Source organism: Hemicordylus capensis, chromosome 6 (genome assembly GCF_027244095.1).
Source record: "Hemicordylus capensis ecotype Gifberg chromosome 6, rHemCap1.1.pri, whole genome shotgun sequence".
Classification (NCBI taxonomy): Eukaryota; Metazoa; Chordata; class Lepidosauria; order Squamata; family Cordylidae; genus Hemicordylus; species Hemicordylus capensis.
This window is the reverse complement of record NC_069662.1, coordinates 166,553,406-166,574,543: the sequence shown is the minus strand read 5'-3', so window position 1 is coordinate 166,574,543 and position 21,138 is coordinate 166,553,406. Positions and strand designations below refer to the sequence as shown.

The following is a 21,138-nucleotide window of genomic DNA, read 5'->3' as shown; positions in this document are numbered from 1 at the left end:
CAGAACATCAGAACAGCCCTGCTGGATCAGGCCCAAGGAGGCCCATCTAGTCCAGCATCCTGTTTCACACAGTGGCCCACCAGATGGGTCTGAGAAGCCCATAGGCAGAGGTGGGCATGCCCTCTCTCCTGCTGTTCCTCCCCTCCAACTGGTACTCAGAGGCATCCTACCTTTGAGGCTGGAGGTGGCCCACAGCCCTCCAACTAGTAGCCATTGATGGTCCTCTCCATGAAGTTATCCAAACCCTTCTTAAAGCCTTCCCATGACTGCTAAGTTAGAACATAAGAGGAGCCCTGCTGGATCAGGCCCAAGGAGGCCCATTGAGTCCAGCATCCTGTTTCACACAGTGGCCCACCAGATGCCCCTGAGAAGCTCACAAGCAAGAGGTGAGGGGCATGCCCTCTCTCCTGCTGTTACTCCCCTGCAACTGGGATTCAGAGGCATCTGGCCCCTGAGGATGGAGGTGGCCTATAGCCCTCCGACTAGTAGCCATTGATAGACCTCTCCTCCATGTTGCAGTTTAAAATGGCTGAAAATGGATTCTGTGCACTGTTAACAGGTCTCCTTGCCTTTCAGGGGGACGCTGACTTGGCCGGATGGTCGCAATTATGTGGGAGACTTCCAAGGAGGCTTGGAGCATGGGTGAGGAGGACAGGTTCTGGGCTGGAAGCTTTCTCTGTCATGCTACTGCCATGGAAAATGGCCTCTCACTCTGTGCATTCCAAACACTGACCCTGCACAGCCCATAACTAGACTTGGGGATAATGGAGCATAGCTGTTAGGAGTGCAAGCTGTGAGCCCCAAATCCCTGCTTCAGATCTTGGGTCCACCAGGGTAGGCCACTGTTTCTCCGCTCTGTAATGTGATGATTATGCTGGCCTGCCTTACAGGGTTGTTGTATGGGTTGTATGTTGTGTGGGCCACTGGGGAACACATCAGGGTGGTGGTTATCCCAGCATAACTTGTCTCTAGTCCAGTCTTAATATAGAGAACTCTGTAATGTGGAAATCGGGTTTTAGTGGACTTGATAGCAAGTGAGATCTGATAGTGTATCACCACGCTGGCATCCCTGATGAGGGGTGGACTAAGAAAATGGATTAATATATATTAGGCACTAGGTGCCCTCCAATGTAGCTTTTGCAGACCTTTCTTCTTCCTGGCTACAGGTTTGGGATATGCCTCATGCCCCGTGTTTCTGAGGACCGCTACGACTGTTACAAGTGCCATTGGTGGGAAGGCAAAATGGCTGGATATGGCATCTGCGAGTAAGTACCGTAATCCCACCATAGAGCCACTCTGGGAAACTCCGCCCTCAAAGCCAGAGGCTGATGAACGCATCACAGGGGAGACAGGCCAGAAGAACCCACCCTGTGTTGTCTGAGAGATGAAAGTGAAGAGCATGTCGTGAAGGTGCCTGTGAGTCAACCGTGCTGAAGGGAAAGCCTGCTTCCTTTTGCGTGCCTCTGTTGCGGCGGTACAAGAGAGACGCCTTCCTGCTTCTGAGCCAGCACAAGCCGCCTGTGGTTTTTCACATTTCTTTCCCACTGGCAACACTTTTTAAAGCCAGGGCTGACTCAGCCACCTGCTTTCTTAGATTAAGAAGAGTTTTTCATTGTATTTAGATGGATTAAAGGTTGCAGCCCTGGTAGAGAGAAAGCAAGTGAAGTGCATGCCGGTATGAATCAAACCATGGGAACAAGCAATCCCAGTTTGGGGAGGGGGGAAATGTAGTCCATCATTTTTCTTGTTTTTAAATGAGGCATTCTCTTTCTCTCTCTCTCTCTCTCTCTGTCCCAGGTACGGCAATGAGATGGTCTACAAAGGCTATTTCAAGGACAACATGCGCCATGGCTTCGGAATCTTGGAAAACCCTTCAGCCACTGACCAGCCATTTAAGTACACAGGGCACTGGAAAGACAACAAGAAAAGCGGCTATGGTGTTTGGGACAACAGGGAGAAGTAAGTCCAACAAACGGGATGGCTTTCTTGCTCCAACCAGTGGAGAAACTTCTGTGATCATGGTTATGCAGATGGGGAGGTGTGTGAAAATAGTCAATGAGCTTTCCTTTGGGTTGCGCTTAGACTGTCTGTTCTTGCTGCACTCGAAACCTTGCCTGTTTGTGAAGGTGGAGCCATCAAGAGTCTGACCAGGAGATGTGGCTATGGGTTTTGCAGCCATCAAGTTTCCCTTCTGCCTTGTTGTCCACAGGGCGGCTGGAGCAAAAGCCAGAAGTAAAGAATGTTGAGGAGGTGGTCAGCACTCTCTCTCCATTCTGCTTCAGAACTTCTGGCATGGCTGTGTCCATGTGGAGTTTATGAATGATTAAGCCAGGCCCAATGTGGACGTCTTCTTCGCCCTTTTACTGCAAACAGACTCTAGTGGCGACTAATTTTATAACAAGAATAAACTTTATATCCTACAAACCTGGAGGGGAAAAAAAATCTAGCTAGCTAGATAGATGTAGATGTGCATATGCTGCTAGCCTGAGAAAAGAGAGGAGGAGCCAAAATCCACGGCAGGGGTCTCAAACCTGGGTCCCCAGATGTTGTTGGTCTTCAAGTCCCATAATCCCATCAACTCCCCAAGGTCATTGTGGCTGGGACTGATGGGAACTGAAGTCCAACCGCCTCTGGGGATCCAGGTTTGAGACCCCCTGTGCTGCTGTATTATTTCCCATCTCTTTTGTCCTAGCAGTATTGTTTTTGGATTTGTGCTGTGAGCCACCCAGAGAACAATTTGTTCTGGGGAGGCTGACAAAGAGTTGTTGTTTTTGTTGTTTCTGTTGTTATGAAGTAATTCATGACATGTAATGACCATAATTGTGAAACCACAAGTTTCCCAAAACTTCCTTATGAAGTCTACCAAATGTGTCTACCAAATGTGTCCAAAATGTGCATTCATCTGATCAACCTCAAGCATTTTGAGCCAACTGTTCAAAAGTTTTTTTTTTAAGTTCAGAGCAGAATACCAAAATGGCAAGACCTTTCCTCTCTTAATTTTTTTTTTAAAAAAAGCTCCCTTAGTTAAGTTGAGTGATCTTTTGGTCTTCTCCATGTACTTCAGAGGGGAGAGATACATCGGGATGTGGCATGAAGACCAGCGGTATGGGCAAGGGGTTGTGGTGATGCAGTCCGGAGTATGCTATCGGAGGACATACTACATGGATAAGATGGTGGTAAGCAGCATGAACTTGTGTGAGCAGGAGAAACTCTGAGCTCCCCTGCGGGTCCCATATTTGTGACTCTGCAGGGATTCTTTAAGGCTTAGCTTTTATCTTTCAGTGTTGGAAGGCACTTTACATAAGAACAGCCCCACTGGATCAGGCCCAAGGCTTCTCTAGCCCAGCATCCAGTGGCCCACCACACTTTGAGGCTATTCCCACGATCATCCAAAATCAGGCTAGGGGAGCCTAGCCCGATTCCGGTTGATCGTGGGAGCCACCGGGCTCGCAGCCGAGCCTGGTTGCCTCCCGGCGGTTAACCTGCCAAAGTACCCCTCCCCTTAAACCAGCTTTGCGAAGCAAGCGCTCTGCAAACTCAGTTTTTCTGATTGTGAGTAGCCATGGTGCCACCTCCCAGTTCCGGGGGTCTCTCCAGTATGCCCTGCGCACGCAGGGCATACTGGAGCTTCTGGGGGCCGCGTGTGTGGGGAGAGCGGGCTTAGCCCGCTCTCCTCTCTTAGCTTCACAAACCGGATCTCACTGATCGTGAGACCCGGCTCTTTGTGTATGTATGAGAGAGTGGCCCTGAGCAGAATTGCACTGGAGGATGGAACAATCCTTGCAACATCGCTGTAAATCAGGCCAGTATTTTTCTGATTCTTCAGGCGAAGACTGAGGTGGGGAGAGAGTGGCTTGCTTAAGGCCATGTAGGGAGTTTGTAGCTGGAGACTTGAGCCATTCAAGCTCCTTCTTTTAAAAGCCGGTCTCTCACCCTTCCTATTCTTGATGTGTTTGGAGAATGGGTAGCAATGCCTACTGAAGTCGCAGGAGCTGGGTGGGAGGCGGCTGAGTGAAGATTCCCGTGAAAAACCAACAACTTTATTTGTTAGCTGCCCCATAACAAATTGTTCTCTGGGCAACTCACAACCCAACATTAAAACATGAAATAAAAACACACAACACATTCAATCATAGTAGACCGAAAGGGGAAAAAGAAAATACAAAATAGAATACAAAGCAATTTTATAACTTTTTAGAACTCAAAATCTACAAGGCAAGGTTTTCAATTTTACTTGAAACAATTTCCAGTGGTCAAGGGTGGGTTTCAGTGCCCCCCTTAGTCCTTGCTTTGCTGCCCCTAAGCTTTCTCCTTTGGGAGGAGAGCTGGTCTTGTGGCAGCGAGCATGAATGGTCCCCTTTGCTAAGCAGGCTCTGCCCTAGTTTGCATTTGGATGGGTGGCTACTTGTAAACACTGTCTGCTGTAAAAAAGATCTTAAACAAATAAAACGTGCTTGTTCTAAAGAGACAATTTAATGTTTTACTACTGTTTGATGGGTTTTTAATTATTAATTGGATTTGTTTTAGTTGTTTCTCCATTGTCTTTTAGTTGCTTTATTGTTAATTTTTAAAAAATTACTTTTAATGTACTGTTGTGAGAAACCCTGAGCAGCACTGTCCTTGAGGGGCAGGATATAAATATTGTATTAGAAAGTGTTATTTAGAGAATAATTTATTCATTATTTAGGCCCCCTTTAGGGAATGGGGCCTCAGCTCGGTGGCAGAATATCTGCTTGCCTGCAGAAGGTCCCTGGTTCAGTCCCTGGCAGCATCTCCAGGAAGGGCTGGGAAGAGACCCCTGCCTCTAACCTTGGAGAGCTGCTGCCAGTCAGTGTAGACAATGCTGAGCTAGATGGACCAAGGGCCAGACTCAGTACATGGCAGCTTCCTATGATCCTAGTGAGCAGCGACTTCAGAAGGGGTGGCCTGAATGGCTGCCACAGCACAGGGGGCAAGAACTAGTCCCTCCCTCCCACCACACTGCAGGCCTTACCCAGTGTGTGCCTTGGCCTCCACTCGTGGCTGTCTCTTGAAAAAGGGAAGAGCCATTGGGAATCCAAACCCTGGAACTCTGACGTCCCCTCTCATCTGGACCAGGGGCTTTGAAACGGAGAGCCACCTTGCTGATCCCTTGCTGTCTGTGTTTCTCCTGTGGTCTGTAGGGTTCTGGGGTTCTTCTCCTAGAAGATGATTCCATCTATGAGGGGAACTTCACAAGTGACTTGACTTTTGTTGGAAAGGTGAGTTCGATGCCCTTGTGTGGTGTTGTAGACTCCAGGTCTGTGCTGGGAACTTGCATGCTTGAATTGGGACTGGAAGGTATGCCCTTCTCAGAATATAATCTCAAGATCTTGCTCAAGAGAGCTAGATATTAACTCCTTGCCTTTGGGAATGATTGTAGGGAAAGCTGACCTTCCCCAATGGCTTCACTTTGGAGGGCACCTTCAGCAACAAATCCAGCCAAGGGCTGCATACCCAAGGGGTCCTGAACACGTCCGGAGAACAGACGGTTGATGCAGTAACCAAACTGTAAGTGGAAGGGGATGGTTGGGAGTCGAACCAGATGGGCCTCTTTGGAGGATCCCCAATTAGGAGATCTCCCATTAATTTTGTTTGGCTGATTAGCAAACCAGTGGGACTCGTTTTGAAGATTAGGGGTATGGGACCCCGAGATTCTTTCCTCCCAAGCTCCTTTCTTGCATATAAAATTGTCGTCAGTTACATGGTGGGGTGGGGGAAAGAGTACATCCAGATGCTGTCCAGGCCTGTTGCATTCCTCAGTTGTTTTCTGTGTGGGCTCTAATCTGGACTGGGACCATAGCAGGGCCAGAAAGAGACTCTAACTCAGGCTGGGCAAACCTGGCCCTCCAGATGTTGTTGAACCACAACTCCCATCATTCTCAGCCACTGGGGATAATGGGATATGTAGTCCAACAACATCTGGCGGGCCAAGTTTGCCCAGCCCTGCTCTAACCCTTTCTTTCCACTGTGGTCCAAACTGTACATGGGGCTGCTATCTTAGCCAACCCACACCTTCCAAACACACAAGAACCAGACTGTGTTTAACAAGAATGTATTGTTTTGCCCCCAGTTACTTAATGGCTGGAGTTGTCCCCAGAGAGGCCTGAAGAGGGGCCTGGTGTTAAATCTGGTTGTGGCCTGGCCCATCTAAAAGACCCCCAACCTCCCATGTGTGTCCTTGTGCTGATAGGCTGGGAATGGTCCTTTGCAGGGAGGATTCTGTGTCTGTTCTAAGGCAGGGGTTTCCAACCTGTGGTCCTCCAGATGTTGCTGGACTACAACTCCCATCATCCCCAGCCACAATTGGTTGGGAACCCCTGTTCTATGGGTTTGGGCCTCTTTCAGACACTGAGCTATCCCAACTTTAGCACAGATGACTACAAACAACAAGCTATAAATCTGCACTACAAAGGACTAGGGATTTACACGAAACAGATTTTGCATTCTGAGCTGAAAACAAAATGCAGATGGCCAAAAACATTTCGTCGAAACAATGGTCGACTCAGTTGTTTTGACGGAGCAAAACTCAAAACGTTTTGCGTGTTTGGGCCATAGGGAACAATGGGGAAACTCGAAACACCCCATTGTTCCCCATGGACAACTCCTAGGGACATCAAAGTGGGTTGGGTGGTAGGGCATGATAGGTACTACCTACCAGCCAACCCACAAAAGAAATGGGCAAGCAGGTGGTTTTTAACCTTTCCCCCAAACCCCCATAGAATTGCAAGCCAATCAGAAGCCAGGGAATCAGCAAGGGGAAAGCAGGCCTCCAAAATGGCACTTGAAACATCAAAATGTTTTGAATTGAAACAGGGTTGTTTTGTGCCAAGCTCAAAACATGCCCTTTATTTAAAGGACATTTTGTTTGGAGCTTGAGAGACTCAAAACGGCTCGTTTCGTGTAGAAATGTTTCGACGTTGAAATGTTTTTGCACATCCCTACAAAAGATGCGTGGGAGGAGGCAATGGTCAACCCCTCCTGTATTCTACCAAAGAAAACCACAGGGCTCTGTGGGTGCCAGGAGTCGAAATCAACTCGAAGACACACTTTACCTTTCCAAAAGATGCCAAGTAAAATTCTCAGCGCCATCTGCTGGCAGACTTCTGCAGTCTTTTCTTCCAACTCCTTTTATTCTCATTTGGAAACCGATCGTTCTGCAGTCATTAAAGGATGGAAGGTTTCTGTGTCTTAGAACTCCAACCCAAGGACCCAATTCTTTCCTTTGTCTAGCCAGCTGGGTCAGGAAGAATTTCCAGTGGAGAAAAGATGGAAAGGTCTCTACAGCCACTTCCTGGAGTTCATCCACTCAGGGGGCCGAAGCGAGATGGAAGAGTCCTTCATGGGGTTCCACGTGCAGACGAGCCGAGAGCTGCGGAAGTCGCAGGAGTACCTCTTCTGCCACAGGTGAGCAGGAATGGAGCACTGGCAGCTCACCCAGTTGAAAAGGCCAATCGAGTCACAGGCAAGAAGGATCTCTTGCTCCCATCCAGTTCACATGTACAAGGACACCTTTTACTGTGCGGGATGATTTCGGAGGCTCAGTCATAGTCTGTAGAGGTGGGAGGAAGATGGGAACCAGCTTGGGCTGAAGTCACGGCAGGGAGGTGCTTCGTGTGCCTGGACAGGGACCAAGACTGGAGTCGGCACTGGTTTCTGGAGACGGCTGAGGCCAGTTCACACGGTATGTTCAGGGCTCATACAACAAGTGTTAGTTATAAGTTTATTCGGTCATTGACCAGCAAACAACGTGTACACAGATACGGTCATTCACACATTAGACTGAACACTGGTTCAGCAGTGCACTTCCGAATCCACTAACCCCTTTCCTAGGAGTATACCCCATTGGATAAAATAGGAACTGGCTCAGTCTGGAACTGGCTACTCCCCCTTCTTTCCCCCCAGCCACCTCCGGTCACCTATACCTCCTGTGTTTCTTGGTCTGTTTTCACTTCTGAGTAAACTCTGTTTCTTCTTGTATTTGTTCGCTGCTTTGGGCGTCCTGTATGAGATGGAAAAGTGGGATATGTTAATACATATATTTTCTTTATAAACATTAAGACAATAGCCTGATTGTCTTTGTCTTCTTTATGATTTGGGGAATCTTAGCTCTGGCAGCCAAAAATGCCCAATTCAGACATTATGCTGTACAAGTGTAGATGTCTGTAGACTCGTACATGTGTTTGTTTGAATGAAGTTTACCCTTCTCCACTGTAAACTCCATTTATATCCCAGGGAATGTCTTATTGCTCTTTTAATATGTAAACTGGCAGATCAATCCGATGATAACCTTGTAAAACATCTGCTTTCAGATAAAGATGCTTTAATTTCTATTTCTGTAGCTAAGTTTAGTTATATTGCTTTTAAAAGGTATAATGGGACATCATCCCAATTTTAAACTGTATATATATGTATACACATTTTAATGTTTATTAGTCTTTATTCTCTGTTTGGTCAATGACTGTAAATAAAATTACAATTACCCATGTTCCTTTTAAAAGTGAACCTGGATACAGGCCTTCCAAATGCATGCTACAGATAGGAAGAGTGCTTCTGTACCTGTGTTCAGCAGAACATGTGAATGACAGCACCTGCGTACAGATCTGTACCTGTGTGCACTGTACACTCGTTGTCGGAGTGTTGAACATAACAACATGTCAGTGGGCCTAAGGAAACCCTTTTATGCACGACCTCATTTTGTGATGGAAGGGCCTCCTGGGATGGGCGTCTCAACATGGCTTAGGCGCCATTGAGCCTAACATCTAGCGAAGAATCTCCACTCTGCCTACCTACCTCTATGAACTATGAAACCCGTGAATACCACTTTCTTATGTTGCAAGGAAAGTAAAGGAAACTGCTGGCCTGTATGAATGAATCTGTGATGGGTGATGGCGCTGGTGTGGCTGCCCCAGGGCTCTGGAATACACTCCCTTTTGGAAAAAGAGCATCTCCTTCTCGGCTTGCTTTTAGGAAGAACCTGAAGACCTACCGGTTTCCGCAGGCTTTTAACTGATTTTTTTTTTTAAAATGTACTGTTTTTATCTTCTGAGATTGTTTTTACTTGTTTTGTTTTGTGAATTTTAAACTTTTGTATTGTTTTTCATTCATTATGTTTTAACTTTGTACACTGCCTAGAGATGCTATATCAGGCGGTATAGAAATATGATCAATAAATAATGGCAACTGTGATTGCTGCCTTTGGTGCCTGCGAATGTCTGTATAACCAGGTAACGCTACACCTGTCAATGAAAGCAGCGCCCCGACCATCTTGTTCTGTTCCTCTCTCCCCCTTAGAGGGACTGAAGAGGCTCCTGGGAAAGTAGACCTCTTGGAAGAACTCATTGAGAACCAGGCGGAGGAATCCCTGCAAGGATACCTGCAACAGGTATGGTGGCTGTGAACGTGGCACTTGCAGGATGCTCTGTGGAAGCCAGTGGGCACCTTTGAGCTTCTGTGGGGGCCAGCTGCATTTCCTGGCTTCAGTACACTTGACAGACACTTTCTGCTCTCCTGGGCCAATGTTGAGCCTCCCAGTACAGCAGGCTGTTTCTCTGCTAGGAGACCTATCGGTGTTCTTAAATATTCATGGGCCAGGCACAAAGCATGATGTTTTGGGACCACATTTTTGTTTTGTGGTCCAAAAACATCTGGGGACCCAACTTTGAGAGCCCCTAAAGGAGTTCTTTGCTTTTAACTTGCCTAGATCATATTGCCGGACGGGGGTCACTGTCTCTCCTAGTAATAAAGGAACTGGAAATGTTTGCCATTCTTTTTCAGCTGTGCCTTGCAAATTTTAAGAAGCACTGTCTTTTCGTCTCGCAGGCTCTGCAGTCTTCTCTGCACCCCTTAGGGAAACTGCTGAAGGCTCTGACCCTGGCGTTCCAGGCCACCTACTCTGGGATTGGCGCCAACAAACACCTTCTGAGCATGGCCCAAGAGGAGGTCAAGCATTATGCAAAGAGAATCTGGGAATTCTACCAGTACGTATTGTTGGAAATTTTCTGTGGTGAGAGAATCCCTTTCTCATTATAGCAGAGTGCACAGAGGCACAACACAGCGGAATTTAGTTAGGCATGCGTGTGTGCTGAGAGTAAAGTAACTTGGAGCCAATTCATAGTTTCAAATCAATATAAAAGGCATTTATTAAGGAACTCCATTCTAGATAGGAAAGTGAGGAGTTAGGATCTCTAATCTATCTACCTAGCTGGATGCAGATGGATTCTGCATCCTCTCTGCACATATGGTGCAGGGAGAGAGGCTTGCCATGTTGCAAGGTAGAAGGGCAGGTAGGGAAGAGAGAGAGGAAGAGGAAATTAGTCCCTGAGATTAGCAATCTACACATCAAAGGGATAGCATCAGAGCAGTGGAGAAGTGATGACCAATGTCTTGACCTTCTAGCCCTCTGACTTACTAGTCTGTCCTCCACTGTCTGAGACAAAGAGACAGCGCAAAGTCCTTTAACTTCCAACACATATTGCACACAGGGGGGCTGTCTGGGCAGTTGCTTTCACTCAACTTGCTGTGAAGAGGGAGTCTGGTATCTGAACTCTTGCAAAGCAGAATTTATGATAAGTTGCCGGTAATGTTTTAAGTGTGCGAGAGAAGGTGGTTATGCCAACAGTGTGGTGTTAGTGCAAGAAATCCCTCTCAAATCCCTTGTGCCTGACATCTCTGCTTGGGAGAGTACACAGATGTGACCTTTTTATCTTCCTGATTTTTTAGGAAATGCCAAGTCAGAGGTTATATCTCTTCTCACTTCTCCTTCTAGACCAGGGTAGGCCACCTTGGCACTCCAGCTGTGGTTGAACTACAACTCCCCCTCAACCTCAGCCACGCTAAACTGTGGCTGGGGATTATGGGAGCTGTAGTTCAGCAGCAGCTGCAGAGCCAAGGAGGTTGCCTACCCCTTCTCTAGGCTTTTCCTTCCTAAATCATTTTTGGCTTCCAAGCGAAGACCCTGGAGGTAGGGGTGTGTTGGAAGATCAATACCTCTTTGGGTTAAATGCTTTATAGCCTTCAGGCTGCCATCCAGAGGTTCGCAGCCTGCTTTTCACTGCCCCTCATTTGTATCCGTTGGAAGATGGCTGGAGAGCATAGCCAGACCCCTGCTAACTGGGCAAAGAGGTACTTTTTAATGTGGTGATTCTCTTTATTTAGCAGGGGGAGAGTAACTGGCCCTATCCACCCCCAGCACAGGACCTCCAGTGACTGTTGCTGGTGTCTATCTTATGTTTCTTTTTAGATTGTGAGCCCTTTGGGGACAGGGAGCCATCTAATGTATGTATTATTTCTCTGTGTAAACCGCCCTGAGCCATTTTTGGAAGGGCGGTATAGAAATCGAATAAATAATAATAATGAATTTAAAAGTGGCTTAATAGACTTTCCCTCTCCCAGGGAACTCTGGGAACTGGAGATCTATGAGAGGCTGTAGAATCCTTAACAGAGGCTTCTCAGGGTCTCCACCAAACTGCAATTCCCAGTGTTTTTTTGGATGCTATGGCAGTATGGTTAAATGGAATTGAAGCTTGGAGTGGTGAGTTGTACCTTCTTCATGGTCTTGACGGCAAGCATTAAAATGACAACAAGATCTCTCCTTTGTGCTTCTGAGATTCTGGAACTAGACATTCAGTCTCCTGCCAACGCTTTCAGAACCCTTGCCATTCTTAATTCGCCTTAATCCCTCTTGCTTAGAATAGAGTCGGAGAAAGAGATTTGCTAATGGCACGACGCCCAGGAATTGTGTCTGCTAAGCATGCTTCAATTCCTAGGTGCTGCGTGCACGTCTGAAAGCCAGCCAGCTAGCCAGTGTGGTGTGTAGGAGCGCTCTTTTTATTCTTCTTTTTGTACTGTTCACACCATCCAGGGGTTTGCTGCATCTTGCCTTGGAGGTCAAAGGTCTGCTGGATCCTGAAGCCACACAGCAGAGGTAGGGATTGTGGAATTAATAGGGTGTGTGTGTGTGTGTGTGTGTTCTTTATCCCTCCCCACCCCATGGAAATACTGTCATGCTTCTGCTGTCATTGCAGGGTCCCTCTTTTTGCAGTTGGTGGTTCTGCCAACTTCTAGAGCTCCATCAATGCCCGGAGTACTTTTACAGAGCTGCATGGGCAAAAGGTGGTTTACTGCCACAAGGAGCTTACAGGCTAAGGCAGATTTCTTCATTTTAAGGCCCGGAGGCCAGTGGCAGCCCCCAACAACCCTAAGTATGGCCCCACCAGACACATGGTTTGGAGCTGTGTGCCGCTGAATATTCTGCACAGTCTCCCTGGCACCATGCAGAGCTCACCAGGCGGGACTGCACTTTGCCCAGCACTGGGTGGCAGCTCCTTTAAGGGAATCGGAGCCTTCTTGAGGCCCTACGCCATCTTGGAAGGCATGCACAGGATGCTAGGAAGTGTAGTCCTTCTCCGAGCGCTCCCCACAGAGCCTTAAGCAAGGGCTCCGTCTCTCCTAAAGGGCCCTCCCGGCCCTGAGAAAAGCCCAGCACTGCACAGAGGTCAGCGCTGTGGGAAATGGCTCTCGCACGGAAGGGTTTTTTTTGCCAATGTGGCCCCCGCTGGAAAAATAGTGAACATCACTGGAAAAACCGCATGTGCACGTTCAAGCACTTCCGTGACCACTCAGACTCTTCCCTGTTTCACTTCTACTGGACATTACCACTGGCCACAAGCCACACTTGGAATAACAACAAGAACCTAAGAAGGTTCAGCCAAACGGATAAAAGACACAAAAGGAAAGGAAATGAAGCTTGGTACAGAGGCAGTTCCCATGAGCAGCAGAAACTGGGTTAAGGGAGCCCAGCCTGGTTTCTGCTGCTCGTGTGCAGCAACAGGCACCGTGAGGCTCCCAGTGCTGGGGGTGGCAGCAAGCCCGCTTATGGAGCCCGCCGCTAAACCCAGGTTTCGGGTGCGAGGGTGTCTGAAAAATGGCTTCCGTGGTTGTGTGTTGCTGCGTCGGGAGGCTTCCCCAAAAGGCTCTACACACTCGTGCGGTGCCTTACGGAACTTCCAGGGGGCCAGGGGGCCCTCGAACCCTGTTTTCCCAACCGGCTCCATGATGGAGCTGGTAATCGTCTGGGTGGTTGATTTGGCCACCCAAGGAGTGCTCTCTGATCGTCTGCGGGGAGAGTGAACCCGCTCTCCTCACAAAACCCTTTCTGGCTCTACCTTACAGATAGACATGTTTATTATTTCTTTGGATTTTATTTCATGAGCACCATTCTTGTTGATTACTTTCAGTTACTTAGGTTATTATATTAAATCTTGAGAGAGAGAGATACTTATTGTTCATATTTTTATATTTTATATCATGGAACATTTTTCTAGTTGAATTATATTTTTGGTTGGGCTCCTTTTGTCTCCTTTGTCAAAAGTGACATTTTCCCAGCTTGAAATGAAGCTTCAGCTAGTGCAGGAGAAGATGATCCATCGCTGGTATAGCCTGGACGGTGGCCCACTCAACTCGGATGCAGTCCTGCCATGATGCAGATGCCTATCTAAGCCTTCATTGCCACCTCATCTGTCATCTCTCCCCCCCCCCTTTGCTGAAAATGATAGTGGTTTTTTGGGGGGGGGGGGCGGGGGGGAGCTTGTAAGCTTTGTTTCTGCCCATTGTGACTGGACTTGATGGGAAGTGTAGTCCAACAACATCTGGGGACCCAAGTTTGAGAGATCCTGTTTTTCTGGAGAAACCAAGGTTCTAATTGAAATGCCCAGCAAATGAGCATAACTTCAGCAAATTTCTACAGCTTTTTTTCAGTTGACTGGCTGTCTAACGTGGCCTATAAATATTTGTAGTAGTAGCAGCAGTAATGGCCAGCCTTACGTGGGCACTGAAGATCGTGGCCCCATTCACACGTCATGGGAAACCGGAGTTAAAGGAGCCTGAGGTTCACTTTCCTGTATGTCTGAACTTGTGAAACCCCAGTCCCTTCAGAAAAGTGACCTAAGGTTCCCAGTCCCAAACTCCAATTGGAAACCTCGGGCTGCAGTGAGTTTTGCTGCTCCTGCCTGTGATTTACAGCCGCCTGCTGTGCATCTGAATTCTGAACTGCAGGCTGCATTGGCTGTAACTGGAGTTGAGGGAGGAAGCTTCTCCTTCTCTCTGGCTGTGATTGGCTGTCGGAGCTATCCTTCATGCCAGAAGGAAGCCCGGACAGCCAGGTCCCCCTCCTCTCCGCAGTCTCCCTGACTGCTGTTCAGTTCCTGTCTCTTTCGTCCGAATGCGGACAGGGGAGCACACAGGGTGGGTGGCAAGCAGAACTGTGGGTCCATTGGAGCCTTGGTTCCGTGTTATGTGTGAATGGGGCGGGTGTTTTCTTCAGGGAGCTGAAGGCCAATTTGAAAGGGGGGTTGTTACTGCTCGTGTTGTGTTGTGTATGCTTTGCCCCACTTTTGTCTGTGGTAAACAACTTCCAAGAATCTGTATAACCAGAGGCAACAGTGGATCAAAGAAATGTGCATACTTCATGGGAACCAATGCCTTCACTTGGCTTTCAGTTCCCTCAGCTCTGATTTGCCTCCACCTTAATTGATGTAGCTTGCTTGACCAACGGGTGCTCTTTCTCTGCTTTCGTCCCACTTCCTCTCTCCGCCACTTATCCAGCAACCTCAATGGACCTGGCATCATCCTGTCCCTCATTCTGCCATGTTTCTACCCGGAACTCTCGATGTTGTATATGCTTTACCACGAAAAGGAGGATGAGCTCTACTGCCAGGGGATTGTTGACCTGAGTCGGTTTTCAGACGTTAAGCTGCTGGAATTCTTGGATGTGCAGAAGTGAGTTTCTCTGGGTGATGGAGAGTTTCTGTTTTGTGTAAATGTTCTAACTCGGGGATTCCCCACTCTGGGTCCCCAGAAATTAGGCCTGTGCACTATTTCAAATTCTGGGTAGGAGTCGGAGCCGATCCTGAACCACAGATATCTGTTCAGGGTCTTTTGGACCCTTCAGAATTCTGGTATTGGATTCTGAATCTGATTTTTTTTTAAGCGTGGCTTTTGGAAAGTTAAAAAAAATGCTGGGGGACAAGGGCTAGAAAAGGACTTCTGACACAAGTAGGTAAGGATGGCCAGACTCTGCGTATTTAATTATAAGTGCATCCGACCATGTACTGTGTTTAAATTATTTTTTCAAAGTAACCCCTAAATTGTGATCTCAGAGAATCGCAGAAGAAAAATGATGTAACATCAGGAAATCTACTGCTTTTTTTTTTTCTTAATTTGTAAGTAAAAATAACCAGCTAAAAATTATTAAGAAATAAATGCATGTGTAACCAGGTGGGCAGATATGATGGCTTCCTGCCCCCCTCCCAGCCGCAACCAGGGCGGGGGGGATAATGCAGACTCCCACTGCCATTTGGAGCTCTGGAATGCTCTGGAAATCCCCAAATGGTATTGGATAGTTCTAGACCGAAATAGGCATCCCTATTTCGTATGTGGATTATCTCTGATACCATCTGGAATGGCCCGTATTGGGCCATTTCCGGAATGTTGGACCCTAAAGTACACAGACCTACCAGATATTGTTGTACTACAACTCCTATCATCTGCAACCACATCCCCAGCCCAAACCCATTGTGGATAAGGATGATGGGTATTGTAGTTCAATAACATCTGGGGACCCAAGGCTGAGAAACCCTGTCCTAATCTATCCCAATTTCTCAGGGCTGGAACAAAGCTTGAAAATGAGACATGATGAAACCAGCTCTCTCTCTGTGTGTGTGTGTGTGTGTGTGTGTGTGTGTGTGTGTGTGTAAATAGTTTACAAGAAGTGGGAGTCCTGGTCAATTAGACCAAAGGACTGCGGCATTCCAGTCCCAAAATGACCAAGCAGGAGAAGGCATACACCGCTTTCCCCATTATTTCCCTAAGTAGCATCTGGGCTTCAGCGGTATACTGCCTCTGGACCTGGAGGCTCCATACAGCTACCACACAGCCATCATGGCTAACTGCTGATGATAGACCCTCTTCTCCTCTAGGAATTTGTCCAGTGCCTTTTAAGCCCATGGTCCTTGCCACATCCAGCGTGGTGTAGTGGTTAGAGTGCTGGGCTAGAACCGGGGAGACCCGAGTTCAAATCCTCATTCAGCCTCATGAGACTTGCTGGGTGACTCTGGGCCAGTCACTTCTCTCTCAGCCTAACCTACTTCACAGGGTTGTTGTGAAAGAGAAACACAAGTATGTAGTACACCACTCTGGGCTCCTTGGAGGAAGAGCGGGATATAAATGTAATAAAATAATAATAATAATAATCCTGAGAATTCCCTAAATGATGTCCTGGGTTTGCACCACTAGCCCTGTGCAGAACATGTTTTCAAGGATAAATTGTGGCTGGGGGTGATGGGAGTTGTAGTCCGACACCATCTGGAAACCCAAGTTGTGGTTGTCAAGTATGAGTTTAGGTTTCTCTTGCATTCTTCAGAAGCTTCTAACTTTTTTTTGCATTTCAGACATCTGTGGCCCCTCAAAGATCTCAAACTAACCCGTAACCAGGTAAGACATCCCTCCATTTTCTCCTGCCTTGGACCTGCATATGCTTAAATAACAATTTATGTTGTTTTTATTGTAAACCACCCAGAGACGCAAGTTTGGGACAGTATATAAATATGATAAATAAATAACCAATATGCCTTATACCTGAACCTGTGAAGCTGCTTTGGACTTTGGTCCATCTCGCTCAGGATGGTCTAGACCTCGGCACTCCAGCTGTTGTTGGGCTGGGGATGATGGGAGTTGGAGTTCAATGATGGCTGGAAAGCCAAGATTGCCAGAGAGAGCTGGAGCTTCACGTGGCTAAAGCCTGACCCTAGATGGAATTCTACAAAATGCATCCATGTCTGGCTGCAGCTCTCCAGTGCTTCAAGCAAGGGTCTTTCCCAGCCCTACTTGGAGATGCTGCCAGGGATCGAACCTGGGACCTTCTGCATGCAAAGCAGCTTGTCTGCCATGGGGCTATGGCCCTGTTCCTAGAATAAGGTGGTAAAATCAACTGCATTATATCTCACTACAGGTGAAGGGTGGTGGTTTTTTTTTTTTTTTTTAATGTTCCCTACTGTAAAAACCTTTTTATCTATCTTTCTATCTATCTATCTATCTAGCTAGCTAGCTAGCTAGCTATCTCCACCGGCATTCTTAGGTGATACCAGTCAGTTTTATGAAGTGATAATGGTCAACCTGTGTGTGTATATGTATGTATGTATTTTTTGATTTCTGTACCACCCTTCCAACATGGTTCAGGGCGGTTTACATTAAAACAAAACTATTAAAGTCAATTCGCAGTTAAAACCAGAGGTTGCAAAAACACCATAAAACAATTAACAATCAAAACATTCAAAACAATTTGAAAATGCTGAAAAACCAGGTGGCAACGTTAACACCATTTACAATTTAAAAACCCTGCAAGGCCAGGCCAAACAGATTACGGATTTGTGTAGTGGTTAGAGTTCTGTGACTGGAGCGACCAACACCCATTGGACTGAGACAAAGGAGACCTCAGGTCCCGATCCTCACTTTTTCAAGAACCTCAGTGAGGAACTGGTTGTCCTTTCTCTGCTTAGCTTTCCTCACAGGGCTGTTGTGAGGATCAGAGGTGTGTATATTCTCCTGAGCTCCTAGGAGGAAGGGCATGATAGAAAGGTTGGTGGTGATTCTTCCTACCGCCTCATTCTGCTGGTCTACGCATGCCCTGAAGGCCCCCAGACAGACATGCATGCATTTCCATAGAATTCCATCTCGGGGCAGGCTTTAGCCACATGAAGCTCCATAGCAAGCAGTCTGGGAATTTCTGCCAGTCAACACACAGGATCAGAGCAGCAACTGGTAATCCCTTCTAGGTCTTGATGTCAGTGACCCTAGGAAGAGTACACGTATATATATACGCAGCCCCAGGATCTATCTTGAGTTTCTCCAGCCTCCCGCAAGAATGCTAACATGTTTTTCCTCCATTTTTAGAGACACTCCCTCATTCAGGACCAGTGTTTTCTTTCTGCTACTGAATGCCTGCAGAAGCTAATGTAAGTTCCTCCTCTCTGTGAGCATTAGGGTCACTTCAGATGTTAACCTCCTGATCCCCTTGAAAGCGGATCCCCTTGTGTTTAATGAGATCAGAAGCCCAGGGTTATGCTGTGTGGAACGTTCTCAAAACTTAACTTTTGTGTCAATGTGAAGTCAAAAACATTTCTTTTGGGAAAAGGCCAGTGCATGTGAGTTCACTCCTCACAGGGGACCCATATTAAAATGAAATCAAGGTTCTCTACCAAGCTAACTACAATGAGGACACAGGAAGCCGCCAAATACTGAGTCTGACCATTGGTCCATCTATCTCAGTATTGTTCACACTAAGTGGCAGCAGTTCTCCAAGGTTACAGGTAGGAATCGATCCCAGCTCTACCTGAAGATGCTGCCAGGGAGTAAAACTGGGACCTTCTGCATGCAAGCAGATGCTCTACCCCTCAGCTACAGCCCCATCCCCTGCAGGAAATGTCTTACCATGTTCACATGTAGTCACCCATCCAAATGCAAACCAGGGTGGACCCTGCTTAGCAAAGGGGGCAATTCATGCTTGCTTCCAACTCCAAGGCCAGCTCTCCTTCCCCAATTGTACACTGACTGAAGCTGAAATCTGATTTAGTTTGCTACTGATTTTTCAAAATGTATGGTGTTTCTGCTCATCATGGTGCAGGACATAAGAAGAACCGTGCTGGATCGGGCCCAAGGAGGCCCATCTAGTCCAGCATCCCGTTTCACACAGTGGCTCACCAGATGCCGCTAGAAGCCACAGGCAGGAGTGGAGGGCATGCCCTCTCTCCTGCTGTTACTCCCCTGCAACTGGTACTCAGAGGCATCCTGCCTTTGAGGCTGGGGTTCAGAAACCCTGGCTGATGGAACCCCTCTGGCTTCTGAGACCCCACTGGTCCTTGCCCATGCAGCCTTCCCTGTTCCAAGCCAGGGGTAGCAACTTGCCTTTCCATCTGCATGAAAGCCAAGACACTCACGATTCAGAACTCTGTATTGTGTGCTGCTGTGGAACCATAAGAGAGGCAATACTATTTTATTTATTTATTATATTTGCACACTGTCCCAAACATACGTCTCTGGGCGGTTTAAAGCAAATTAAAACAAAAATTAAAACATTAAAATAATTTAAGACCACAATTCTCGTTAAAAAGTTTGGGTGAGTAAATGCATCTTGAGGGTGCTTTAAAAGCTTCCAGAGATGGGGAGGATCTTATTTTGGCAGGGAGTGCCTTCCAAAGCCTCGGGGTGGCAATGAAGAAGACCCGTCCCTGAGTAGCCCCCAGACGAGCTGGTGGGAACTGCAGATGGACCTTGGATGATCTGAATGGGCGAAGGGTCTCCTAGTGAAGAAGATATTCTCTGAAGTGTTCTCTTCTCATGTTGAACTTCCCCTTGATCTTTTCTAGCCTGAGTCCAGGGTTTGTTTCTGTACGCGCTACGTCTTTCCCTTTTGCAGGACAACAATTGACCCCCTGGAAAAACTGCACATCCTGCAAAAGACCTATGAGGAAATTGAGAAAACCGTAGCTCGGGTGCTGGGGAAGGAATATAATTTGCCAATGGATGACCTGTTGCCGCTGCTGATGTATGTGGTGACACGGGCCAGGTAGGACACGGCTTCCTCTCTTCCATGGTTTTGGAGGACCCTGTTGGGTGACTGCCAGCCCAGCCCAAGTGCTGGCTTTATTATTAATTGATGAAGTGTCATCAAGTTGGTGTCGACTCTTAGTGACCCCAGAGATAGATTCTCTCCAGGATGATCTGTCTTCAGCTTGGCCTTTCAGGTCTCTCAGTGGTGCATTCATTGCTGTTGTAATCGAGTCCATCCACCTTGCTGTTGGCCGTCCTCTTCTTCTCTTCCTTTCCACATTCCCTAGCATTATGGACTTTTCAGGGGAGCTGGGTCTTTGCATAATGTATCCAAACTATGATAGTTTGAGCCTGGTCATTTGTGCCTGGAGTGAAAATTCTAGATTGATTTGTTCTATGATCTATCGGTTTGTTTTCCTGGCTGTCCATGGTATCCTCAAGAGTCTTCTCCAGCACCTAAGTTCAAAAGCACCAATGCTTTTTCTATCTTGCGACTTCATTACTACTACTACTGCTAATAAACTTTATTTGTTAGCTGCCCAAAACCAAATTGTTCTCTGGGTGGCTCACCGCATAAAACATGAAATAAAAGCACACAACACGTTAAATCATAACAGACCAAAAGGGGTCGGGGTGTGTGTGTGTGTGTGTGTGTGTGTGTGTGTGTGTGTGTGTGAAAGAAAACACAAAATACAATATGTTATAAAAACTCTCTTAAAATAAGTTAAAAATATCATAGGACTTTGACCTAAAGTTCAAAGCTGTACCCTATTTACAGTTTTTTAATCTAGGCTTGACCACTGCAATATGCTCAACACTGGGCTGCCTTTGTGCATAGTTTGGAAACTACTGATGCAGAATGCAGGAACCAGGCTGATCTCCAGGGTTGTCCGAAGAGACCTTATTACTCCTATTTTAAAAGAACTACATGGGCTGCCAATTAGTTTCTGGATAAAATACAAAGTGCTGGTGGTTACCTATAAAGCCCTGAATGGCTTGGGCCCTGGGTATTTAAGAGAGCGCCTTGTTCTTCATGAACCACACCACCTATTAAGATCATTGGGTAAGGTCCAATTATGGTTACCTCCAGCTTGTATGGTGGTGACCCCAAACCGGGCCTCTTTAGGGTTGCCCCAGGGCTGTGGAATACACTCCAAAATGAATTCAGAACCTCCCCCATCTCTGTTTTAAAGTAACTTTTGAAAGTGCACCTATTTTATCAAGGTTTTCGTTGATAATGTTTCAAAGTTTTATTGATGATTTTTAAATGTTGTTTTTAATATGATTTTAGGTTTTAATTGTTGTTGGGTTTTAATTTCTAAACTGCTGAAAAACTTTATATGGGCTGGTGTAGAAATACGATAAATCAACAAATAAAGACTCAAATGGCCTGAGGGGTCTTGGGAAAGACTTCTGCCCATATAGACCTACCTGAGAGCGGGGATAGACCTACTTGAGAGGGGAAAGAGAAGGTCTGGAGGAGGAGAATGTTGGCTGAGGTCATTCCGGCCCCCC

General features: G+C 46.9%; 1 protein-coding gene across 8 annotated transcripts in view; it reads left to right on the top strand.

Annotated features, from left to right (window-relative positions):
• Positions 1-21,138, top strand: part of ALS2CL (ALS2 C-terminal like) — a 70,311-nt gene that overhangs the window by 45,847 nt on the left and 3,326 nt on the right. For 7 of the 8 annotated variants that reach the window (XM_053265393.1, XM_053265394.1, XM_053265396.1 and 4 more), the window contains 14 exons: positions 577-642; positions 1,167-1,265; positions 1,798-1,959; positions 3,065-3,176; positions 5,163-5,240; positions 5,402-5,529; positions 7,252-7,425; positions 9,313-9,403; positions 9,841-9,998; positions 11,882-11,944; positions 14,623-14,796; positions 16,467-16,509; positions 17,968-18,029; positions 19,490-19,639. In XM_053265393.1, the coding sequence (XP_053121368.1) occupies positions 577-642; positions 1,167-1,265; positions 1,798-1,959; positions 3,065-3,176; positions 5,163-5,240; positions 5,402-5,529; positions 7,252-7,425; positions 9,313-9,403; positions 9,841-9,998; positions 11,882-11,944; positions 14,623-14,796; positions 16,467-16,509; positions 17,968-18,029; positions 19,490-19,639 (1,560 nt within the window). Of the gene's footprint in view, positions 1-576; positions 643-1,166; positions 1,266-1,797; positions 1,960-3,064; positions 3,177-5,162; positions 5,241-5,401; positions 5,530-7,251; positions 7,426-9,312; positions 9,404-9,840; positions 9,999-11,881; positions 11,945-14,622; positions 14,797-16,466; positions 16,510-17,967; positions 18,034-19,489; positions 19,640-21,138 lie in introns of those variants that run through there. The other variant, XM_053265399.1, reaches the window with a different exon arrangement.